Genomic DNA, 11,029 nt, shown 5'->3' with positions numbered 1-11,029 from the left:
GGGGATAATGGGGGTTAAGTCAGGGGATCTGGGAAAACTGACACTTTACTCCTGCCCTGGTATGTTTGCAGTGGTTGACATCCTCCTCCAGATAACTCCCTAGCTCTCTCCCTGCCTGTGTAAATGAGTCTTGATGATGTTGACACTTGTCCCCCTCTTGTGGCCTTTCTTCTGTTTACCTAGAGCTCCAAGTACAGTCCCATGGAACTATGTGCAGATTCCTGAATACACCGAACTTGCTTATCCTTCCATCCAGGCCATTCCTGTCTTCTGGAAGCATAGCTCAGCTGACAGTGACATGCCAGAGAAATTCTTGATACCCTAAAAGGAGTTTCCAAAAATGCCATCTTGTTCTATCTTTAATATATTACATGTTGGTAGATGGTTAGGGAAATAGTAAAAATATGGCAAAGTCATAGCATGCTTGCAAGCCTGTTGAATTCATAGAGAAATCAGGTTTTAAGAAAAATAGAGGGAAAAAAACCCAAGTGTATAAAATTAGTGATGAAAATTGGATGTTATTCACACAGAAATGATGGACAGTGCTGAGGTAATTCACACACCTAAACTAATGATTTACACACCTAAACTAACAAATCTGTCTAATGATTTGTTATCTGAATGATGTAAATTACCAATATTGAATTAAGGATAAACAAGCCTAAATGGGTAATTATTGACTCCTTAAAAGTGGTCATAGCAAAAATCTAAATGTAATAGATACAGATATTTTTATGGGAAAGTTGTTAAAATTTCAAACAATTTTTTTAAAGATTTTTTAAATTTTATTTATTTGTGAGAGAGAGCGAGCACAAGCAGGGGGAGTGGCAGGCAGAGGGAGAAGCAGGCTCCCTGCTTAGCAGGGAGCCTGATGCGGGATTTGATCCCACGGCCCTGGGATCACGCCCTGAGCTGAAGGCAGCCTCTTAACCGACTGAGCCACCGAGGCGTCCCTCAAACTATTTTTTAATTGTCTTTCTGCTTGGGGCTTATCCTTGGGCCCCAAACACGAGTCAGATGATGAGGGAGGGCAGAAAGAACAATGGTACCTTGGAAAGCAATTCCAGAAGTGGCACTTTTTATGTAATGTGCTCTTAAGGAGCCCAGGAGACTAGGATTTCCTTGATGAATACAAACAGAAAATTAATCCATCAATTTATTTTCCTCATGTGCTCTTCATGGAGGCACAATGTGCTGAGATCATCCTGTGCCCAGAAAGGGTGGTGACTTCTGATAGGAACACTCCTGTTCAAGATGACTTCCTATCAGATGTGGTGTCAAGGTTATCTCAATTTCAAAGCAGTCCTTTCTGTCCCAAGGCCCCAAAGGCCCAATTCACCACTTGAGGCCATTGGTTCTCAACCTCAGACTCACATAAGAATCACTTGGAGAGACTACATCAAAATAAAAAGCTTCTGCACAGAGAAGGAAACAATCAACAAAACTAAAAGGCATAGGGAATGGGAGAAGATATTTGCAAATGACATATCTGATGAAGGGTCACTACCCAAAATCTGTAAAGAACTTATAAAACTCAACACCCAAAAAACAGATATCCAACTAAAAAATGGGCAGGAGACATGAGTGGGCATTTCTCCAAAGAAGACCTACAAATGGCCAAAAGACGCATGAAAAGATGTTCATCATCACCTACTGTCAAGGAAATGCAAATCACAACTACAATGAGATATCACCTCACACCTGTCAGAATGGCTAAAATCAACAAGAAACAACAGATGTTGGTGAGGATGTGGAGAAAAAGGAACACTTGTGCATTGTTGGTGGGAATGCAAACTGGTGCAGTCACTCTGGAAAACAATATGGAGTTTCCTCAAAAAGTTAAAAATAGAACTACCCTATGATCAAGGAATCTCATTATTGGATATTTACCCAAAGAATACAAAAATGCTAATTCAAAGGGATACATATGCTCCTATGTTTACAGCGACATTATTTACAATAGCCAAATTATGAAGTGTCCATCAATTGATGAATGGATAAAGAAGAGGTAGTATATATCTACAACGGAATATTATTCAGCCATAAAAATAATAAAATCTTGCCATTTGCAATGATGCAGATGGAGCTGGAGAGTATTATGGTAAGCAAAATAAGTCAGTCAGAGAAAGACAAATACTGTATGATTTCACTCACGTGGAATTTAAGAAGCAAAACAAATGAGCAAAGAAAAAAACGGGGGGGCAAACAGAGGGGAGGTGGCGGGGGGAATGGGTGAAATAGGTGATGGGGATTAAGGAGGGCACTTGTGATGAGCACCGGGTGATATATGGAAGTATTCAATCACTATATTGTACACCTGACTTAAAAAGCTGAAGTTTTACATCTGTGTGACTACTGCACAAATAGGATTTAGAAAATCATACTCCAAAAAGTTGTCCTGGTCTTTTGTAGCCAACTCTTCCAGCACCCTCCATCCCTCGTCTGCCCAACTCCTGGCTATTTCCTAGGAGGTGGTGGTGTGTTCTTTGGGGGCAAATGGAAGGTGGGATCTGAGGGGATAATTCAAATTGGTAGGCTGAACTGACGGCCTGTGCACAACCATAAGATGGGAGGAGACTCTCGGTGACTAGTTGGCCCAGGAAGCAGAGAGGGTTAAAACAGCCTCTCAACCTCAGCACTCTGGACATTTTGGACTGGATCCTTCTTTGCTGTGGGAGCTGTCCTGTGCACGGCAGAGTGGTTAGCCATACCCCTGGCCTCTACCCACTAGATGGCAGTGGCATCCCCCAGGTTGGACAACCAAATCTGTCCTCAGACTTTGCCAAAAGTCCCTTGGGGCAAGCCCTCCCTCCCCCCACCCCCCCTTTCGAAGCACTGAGTTGAAGCATTTCTCTTCCAGTGGCCCTATAGGACCGCTGCCCATTGGGCCCAGAAGCTCCTTCCCCTTTCATCTTCCTGCCAGCCCTGAAGATTTCACTTTCACTTCCCAGCCATCTGCTCAGGAGGAGTGGCTTCTGGCCGACCCAGCGCCTGTTTGGTGAGGAAATGCTGACCTAGCCTGCCCTGGCTTTTCTTCACCACTTAAATCAGGAGCCAAGACTTCTCTGCTGGGGCCTCAAGGTGCGTGGGGAAGTTAGTGGGGGGCAGAGGGTGGAAGACGCCAGAAGGAAGGTATGACAGGAAGGTATGTGAGTTTAGTGTGTGGCCCAGACGTGCTCTGAAGAGAAGAAAAGTCAGTTTGCAGACTTCCTGCTCTGAGTGCAGACAGACGGCAGCCTTGATTCTGGAGACGGGTGGCCTGGAGAGAAAGGAGCGCCCAAGAGGTGGGGAGCATTGTTCCTTTCCTGGAGGGGCCCTTCTTTCTCCAGGCTGCGTCCATCCTCATCCCCTTACTGTTCTAGAGTTTGAATTGCCTCAGCGAGATCGCTGAGGAGAACTGGAATCCTTTCCCTCTCTCACTCTCTCTTTCTCAAAGTTGAACAGGAAGTATCTTCTCTTCTGCCCACCTCTACCTGCTTGAAGAAAAGCTGGCAGAAGAGGTCCCTATGTTCCAGAGGTTGAAAGCCCAGGCTCCTAGGGTGGAGCACAAGACAGAATGGAGTTTGGGGGTCATGGCCGGGCTCATATTGAAGCTGATTCTCTCATTCCTCCCCCGGGGAACCAACCGAGGGGCCGTCTCTGGCCTTCCTCTCCCGCTGGCCTGCAAGGTGATGTGCCTGCCACCTGCCTCCATGGCCCCCTTTCACCCTGTGTCCTTCCGAGTGCCAGTCTCAGGGGTCTCTTTGCACTTCCCTGCATAGGCCCCTGTCCTCTTGCTTCCAGGAGCCCGCTGACATCAGCATCCCCACCTGCCTTAGGGCTCTTTCTCCATCATTCCTCCTCTGTAGACACACCTTTGCATGGTTATCTCAATTCCTTACTATTTTTCTTTGTTCAGAGCTAATTAACCAGAGCTGATTATTGCTCAGAGGGAGTCCAGAGGGGGCGCCTGGGTGGCTCAGTCACTAAGCGTCTGCCTTAGGCTCAGGTCATGATCCCAGGGTCCTGGGATCCAGTTCCTCATCGGACTCCCAGCTCAGCGGGGAGCCTGCTTCTCCCTCTGCCACTCCCCCTGCTTGTGTTCCCTCTCTCGCTGTGTCTCTCTCTGTCAAATAAATAAATAAAATCTTAAAAATAAATAAATAAATAAATAAAAGCTCATATACAGGGGCACCGGGGTGGCTCACTCAGTTAAGCGTCTGCCTTTGGCTCAGGTCACGATCCCAGGGTCCTGGGATCGAGTCCCGCATTGGGCTCCCTGCTCAGCAAGAAGCCTGCTTCTCACTCCCCCTGCTTGTGTTCCCTCTCTCGCTGTCTCTCTATCTGTTAAATAAATAAATAAAAATCTTAAAAAAAAAAAAATGAAGGAGCCCAGAGATCCAGTGGTCTTGCTAAGACATTTGCTCCATGACTGACAGTGATGATGTCCCATCTGAAGCTCACTTTTGAGCAGTTTTCACATTGATGGGTTTGTTACATACCTTCTGACACATGTACAGGATATCCTGTACGCCTACTTCTCAGAAGTCGCTGTTCCTGTCTTCCTGGGGGGGGGGGGTCCATTTCTGCCCCGATACTGATTTTCCCCCAGGATCCAAAACAAGGCCCAAACCCATAGGATGAAATAGATTTATTTATTTATTTAAACAGTTGATTCATTGGAACTAAAGCTGCTGGTGTAAAAAAAAAGTGCAATGAATATGCATTCAACATGGAGTAAATGTTAAATACATAGAAGAGCTTACAGTTGAGTTGGGGAGAGATTGTAAACAAACAAATAATTGATATGTATACAAGAAGGTGACTAATAGCATGAGGTAACAGTTTTTAAGTGTCAAATGTAGTGACCTGGTAAAGGCCTTGCAACTGTTAAATAGTTTTCCTGAAGGCCTCCTTGTGAGGAGATATTTGAGTAGAATCTTAAGAATGTGAGGGATTCAAAGGCTTTAGCATGGGTTTCCTCCCGGATTGGAAAGAGGCCAGTGTGGGCTGGGGCGGAGTAGGCAGGGAGGAGGAATGTGTCATGTAGCCTGACTGGTGGTGATGACGACCAGCTCACGCTGGACGACGTGTATTTGAGCACAAGGGTGACGGGACTGGTGTCTGCTCTGAGGAGCACTCTAGTCAGCGACGTGAGAACGGCGATGGCAGGACACTGAGAAAGGGCAGTGATAGTTTCAGGGAGAACCATTACCCAGAATCCACGCAGGAGACGCAGGTGGCTCCTGCCAGGGGGATGGCAGTGGAAATGGTTGGGACTAATTTGAAGAAAACACTCAGTGTCTTCTGATGAACTAATGAGACCAGGAGCAATTTAATAAAAGTGGTCCTATGTTACAAAATGACTTTCTTTAAAATGACTTTTTAAAAATATTACTTTCTAGAAACATATTTACCAGAGAGCTAGAGCTCTTGGAGAGAGGGTCATGAATGGGGTGTTTTTTTTTGGGGGGGGGGCAGGCACAGATTTAGCCCTGGATTCTAAGGAGTTGCTGAAGCAGGAACTCTCAATATAGAGTTATGGGGAGGGAGCATTGCAATATTTCTGATTTCCCCAGGTCTCTCCATGTCAAAAACAGGTCCGACTTCCCCAGGGGCAGTTCCTGGCCCAGGAAACCAAGAGAAATGTCTAGAATGCTGTCTAAAACTTCAAAGAATATCCTTCCCTGCATGCCACTTCCTGGAGACACTTTTATTTTACTATGTGACCTGCAGAGAGGCATAGAGTTGCATTTTCAGGAGTCCTGATGTTAGGAGAAAACTCAAGTGTAGGATATTTGTGGCCGCCAGTTGACCTGGGACTCCCATCAGGCAGATACTACTTGTATTCCCTTCCTACCTTCCTGATCACTGCTGGGCTCTCAGGTCAATCTTGGGCATTGGTGGGGTCACTGCCCATGTGTGGGGACTCTGCCTCCTTTGTACCTTCCCCCTTCTGTGGCCAGTGTGGTGGCAACTGCTTTAACATCAACTTCTTGTAGCCCCACTGTGAACATGAGGTTTATAACCCCATAATAGGATGCATGGTCCACTTCCCCATAGACTTGAGATGTTTCTCAGCATTGGTTGGATACTGAATAGAATGAAAGATAACAGAGAACCCCATGCCTATGGTTGGCTTATAGCTTCAGTTGTGAGCAGGGGTGGATATTATCATGTCCTATAAACCCCTGGTCTTGCCAGTCATTAAAGCCTGATCTGACCATAGGACAATTTTCAGTATCCGTACCATTGGCTAGATCACATTGATCAGCCCACATTCAGCTTTATCTTTCACCAGGTTCACTTAATGGATGATTGGAGAAGTGAGCATATTTCTAGACCTAAATTTATCTCCATACAGCTTTCATCATGCCCCTATTTTCTCTTTTTAGAGCAAAGGGAAGATTATAGTTTGTTACGAACCTCAGTTCTTTCTTCATCGGACCTTTTCAACTGTGTTACTTTCCTAAGGTTTTATAATCAATTATGGCTTAAAACCACAGGAATTTATTCTCCCACAGTTCAGGAGGCCAGAAGTCCAAAGTCAAGGTGTTGGCAGAATTGGTTTCTTCCGGAGGTACCGAGGGAGAGTCTGTTCCATGTTTCTCTCCTAGCTTCTGGTGGTTTCCAGCAGTCCTTGGCATGCCTTGCCTGGTTGCTGCACTGCTCCAGTCTCTGCTACCATTGCCACATGGCCTTCTCCCCTGTATGTGGTGCACCCTCTCCTCTTCTTAAAGGACACTGGTCATTGGATTGAGAGCCCACCTATTCCAGTGTTATCTCATCTTAACTTGATTACATCTGCAAAGACCTTATTTCCAAACAAGGTCACATTCACAAGGCGATGTCCATGTGGGGGATAGAGTTCAATCATTTAAAACAAGTATCATGATTAATATCTACTAGATCTTCCTTTTTTTTTTTTTTTTTTTTGCCTCACAGTTCCTTGTCCATAATGAGTCCGGGTTCTGAGGATCAGCAGCATCTCCGTGCTGCCACCCTGTGATATGACTTCTGACTGACCACCAGGAATAATTTTAGGTTTGGTTTGTCATTCCTACTCATGTGACTTAGCAGGACAGAAACCAGTCAGGTTCACGTAGCTTAGCTGGGGCCTACAGGACAGGAGATGCCACACAGCAGCACGGCTGCCTCACGTGAGCTCCCAGGGAGGGTCCATACAGTGGTATAGGAGGGACGTTATCTCCTTCATCTGGCCGTTTGTAAGAGAACAAGACCACGTGGTATGTATGAAACTAACACAGCTTAGGTAAGTCTTGGGCCGGTGGACTGATTACCTTGTAAGAGCCATGAACATAGCTTCTAGCACCCTACTGGCAAATATTTCATTACACGAGTCACAACCCACTTGTGGAAGCGGAGGTCTGTGCTTACCGAAAATAATAAAAATAAAACAGAGTGCTAGGAGACGGTAATATCCATGTCCTTTTTATGGGAAGAAAGGACTTAAGCCTGATGATGACCCTTTGTTCCCGTACATCCAACCTAACTCCCAATCCTGTCCCTTTTATCTTACCCTCTCTCTCAGCCTCGTCTGTTTCTCATTCCCTCCAGCAGCCTGTCCTACAAACTCCCAACACTGATCCCTGCTCTTTGGAGAGAGGCTGTCTCTTTTACATCATTTAGGAAGTGTCACATTTTTGGTCCCTGCTGGCCTATTAATGCCAAAAGCCTAGCAGCTCTCTGCGTACCAGCCATACGGGTATTTTAAGATCTGTAGAAGATGTTGTGTCTTCCATCAACAGGGCATTCATATATGTGACCTCTTCTCTCTAAAATATATTTTTACTCTTTCTCATTCCATATCCCTTCTTACAACTTTTAGTTCAATCCTTACTTATTCAAGGGGGATATCTTTGATATTCTCCTATTTGGCAAATTATTAGTTCCTCCAAAACAGGGACCCCTGGGTGGTAGTGTTTATCACACCTACCAGACCTCTGAAAAAGGATCCTGTGGACACTGTATTCACCCTAATTCAACTTACTGAATGAAATAATCTTTATAAGTTACTTCATTCAATTTACACACTTCAATAAAGTACTCTATTTCCCAAGAACTTTTGTATAAAGAATAAATAGGTCAAAGTGATTTATAAATTGTAACTAGTTCTACAATTCTTAGTGGTAAAATTCCTTCCCTACTGTGGCATTTGTTTCTGTGAGTGTCTCTGGGAGTGAATATGAGAGAATGGAAGGGTTCTGTATGGGACAGGTATATGTGGAGGTAAGCATTTCTTATGTTGAAACTGTATCTGTGGTCCCAACGTTTACCTATTGGAGAACAGATAATTAATGGAACAAAAAGATGAAATGCTGATAAAAAAGAGGTCTAATCACCTATGGAGAAATGAGGAGGTTCTTTATATATTCATCAAAGGTTGTGTTCCTGTGCATTCTAGCACTAGGGATACAGGAATGAATAAAAACAAAGTGCCTAATCTATGTGTGGATTGTATTTTAGGAGTAGGATATTTAAGGAAAAGATATAGTATATTATATAGTGATAATAAGAAAAGGATGACTAATGTGTAGTGAATGATATATTGGTAATTGTGTTATAGATAAAGTAATCATTGGGTCCTTCTGATGAAATGATATTTAAGGAGAGAGTTGGATGCAGTATAAGAGGAAGTCATGCAAATATCCAGGGGTGGATCATTCCAGGCTTAAAGAAGAGCAAATGTGGAAGCCTGAGGCATTAGCAGTTTACCCAGGCCACTGAATTTTATTTCTGTTTTTTTTTTCTCTCTCTTCTTTTTTGTCCTTCAACATTTCAGTTTTGACCAATCCTTAATATCTGTACAATTAAAATCCTTTTTACTCCTGCCATTCTTACCTCATCCCCTTTCAATCTGCCCAGCCATCCAGGAACATTTAAGCAAGAAGAGCTCCAGGAGTTAGGACAGGAAGAAGCCAGGGGAGATGTACTAAGGCTTTAAAAATCCTGAACATACAAGATGAGGTGTCCTGTTCCATCTGCCTGAAGCTTTTGACAGAATCCCTGACTCTAGACTGTGGCCACAGCTTCTGTCAAGCCTGCATCACTGTGGACACCAAGGAGTCAGAGATCAGCCCAGGAGAGGAAAGCAGCTGTCCTGTGTGTGGTATCAGATACTCACTTGGAAACCTAGGTCCTGATCAGCATCTGGTCAACATAATGGAGAGAATCAGAGAGTTCAAGTTGAACCCAGAGAAGGAGCTGAAGAGAAACCTCTGTGTGCACCATGAAGAGAAACTCCTGCTCTTCTGTAAGGAGGATAGGAAGGTCATTTGTTGGCTTTGTGAGCGGTCTCAGGAGCACCGTGGTCACCACACATACCTCGTGGAGGAAGTAGTCAAGGAATGTCAGGTAGGGCCCAGGATGGAGGGAGAAAAGGAGGAAGATGGTACTTGGTGGGAAATCTCACCTTTCCATCCTTCTGTACACGGCTTGGCACCATGGTACTGAGCCCTGTAATCTCTTTTCATGTATGTCTCTTACACTATGCTCAGCTTCCAATGCCTGACGGACATTTCTGTGTATTCTTTCCACTTACATAAAGAATGAGCCTTGGGGTGCCTGTATGGCTCAGTCAGTTAAGCCTCCGACTCTTGGTTTCAGCTTGGCTTGTGATCTCAGGGTCATGAGATCCAGCCCCACATGGGGCTCCAGGCTCAATGGGGAATCTGCTTCCCCTTTCTCTCTTCCTCTGCCCCTTCCCCCCACTCTCTCTCAAATAAAGAAATCCTAAAAATGGGGGGGAATGAGCCTAGAGTCTAGAGCCTAGACTCTTGGCCAAGAGTGAGAGGTTTTCCTTTTTTTTTTTTTCCCTTTTGTTATATGAGTGGAGAGCTTGGCTCTCATTGTTCCCCTCAGCAGGATGGTTGCTCTTCAACATTGTGGATTGGATGTGGAAAGAGTGTCAGTAAGAGTATAGGATTTTTCTTGGGACTGCAGAATCAATCCTCTATGAAAAGAGAGAATTAGGCTACTCTTGGTGAGGGATGGTGACACCCAGGAACAAAGGATGTATTCTCCTTAGGTTTTCTCCTGTATCATAGATTCTAATCACAATTTCTGTAAACTGGTCTCTTCAGGGATCAGCCTGATTTCTTCCCCATTTATTCTTTGCTGCAAAAGTTCGGAGATTGTTGATGAGTCCTGATGTGAGTCATCTGATGTGAGTCATCTGATGTGACTTCTCTTTCACAGGAGAAGCTTCAGGCAGCTCTGGAGAGGCTAAGGAAGGAGCAGCAGAAAGCTGAGAAGTTGGAAGCTGACATCAGAGAAGAGAGGACTTCCTGGAAGGTAGGAAGAGACTTTCTAAGGGATTTTTGACACAGGAATCTTGGCAGGACCTTCAGTCCAAATCACAAGGAAGCCCCTTCCTCTTTGTTCCCTGACACAGAATGCGTCCAGAAGCCATTTGATTAGTTCTCCTCTTTGTCCTGTCTCTGTTACATTGAAGGCTGGAGAGTGGACACACAGGTATTTGGAATTGAGAATAAAGACAGACTCTTCAGTGAGGAAGGATGGAAAATTCTGTCTTCCATTCCTCTTTTCCAATGAGACTCTGACACCTCCAATGAAAGACACTGGGCAAAGGACCAAGATTTTCCCCAAGGTTCAAACTTGGAAGTGTGGTAATGCAGGGAGGTGTGAGTGTCCAATACAGCCATCTACAACCTAAACCTCACTTAGGTTTTACATTTCATCCCAGGGTTGGCCTAGATAAGACAGTCTGAGGCCTGTTTACTAAAGGGAAAATAGTAGGAAAAATACCCAGCTTTCCCAAAAATTGCCCCCGTGCTCCATTTCCCTCTTGGTTAGAACTCAGTGAAAAAATATTTCTTTTTGGGGCGCCTGGGTGGCTCAGTCGTTAAGTGTCTGCCTTTGGCTCAGGTCATGGTCCCAGGGTCCTGGGATCGAGCCCCGCATCGGGCTTCCTGCTCGGCAGGAAGCCTGCTTCTCCCTCTCCCACTCCGCCTGCTGGTGTTCCCTCTCTCGCTGTGTCTCTCTCTGTCAAATAAATAAATAAAATCTT

At 44.8% G+C, this 11,029-nt stretch overlaps 1 protein-coding gene across 7 annotated transcripts in view; it reads left to right on the top strand.

Annotated features, from left to right (window-relative positions):
* The first annotated feature begins 2,942 nt into the window (after positions 1-2,942).
* Positions 2,943-11,029, top strand: part of LOC118004095 (tripartite motif-containing protein 34-like) — a 19,071-nt gene continuing 10,984 nt past the window's right edge. The window contains exons 1-4 of one of the 7 annotated variants that reach the window (XM_034995259.1): positions 2,943-3,081; positions 6,925-7,023; positions 8,866-9,354; positions 10,198-10,293. In XM_034995259.1, the coding sequence (XP_034851150.1) occupies positions 9,163-9,354; positions 10,198-10,293 (288 nt within the window). In that variant the 5' untranslated portion in view covers positions 2,943-3,081; positions 6,925-7,023; positions 8,866-9,162. The other 6 variants (XM_034995257.1, XM_034995256.1, XM_034995258.1 and 3 more) reach the window with 6 other exon arrangements.

The sequence above is a fragment of the Mirounga leonina genome, unplaced genomic scaffold (assembly GCF_011800145.1).
Source record: "Mirounga leonina isolate KUSES-001 unplaced genomic scaffold, KU_Mleo_1.0 Mir_92, whole genome shotgun sequence".
NCBI lineage: Eukaryota > Metazoa > Chordata > Mammalia > Carnivora > Phocidae > Mirounga > Mirounga leonina.
The sequence above is the reverse complement of the archived record's forward strand: the minus strand, read 5'-3'. Positions and strand labels throughout refer to the sequence as shown.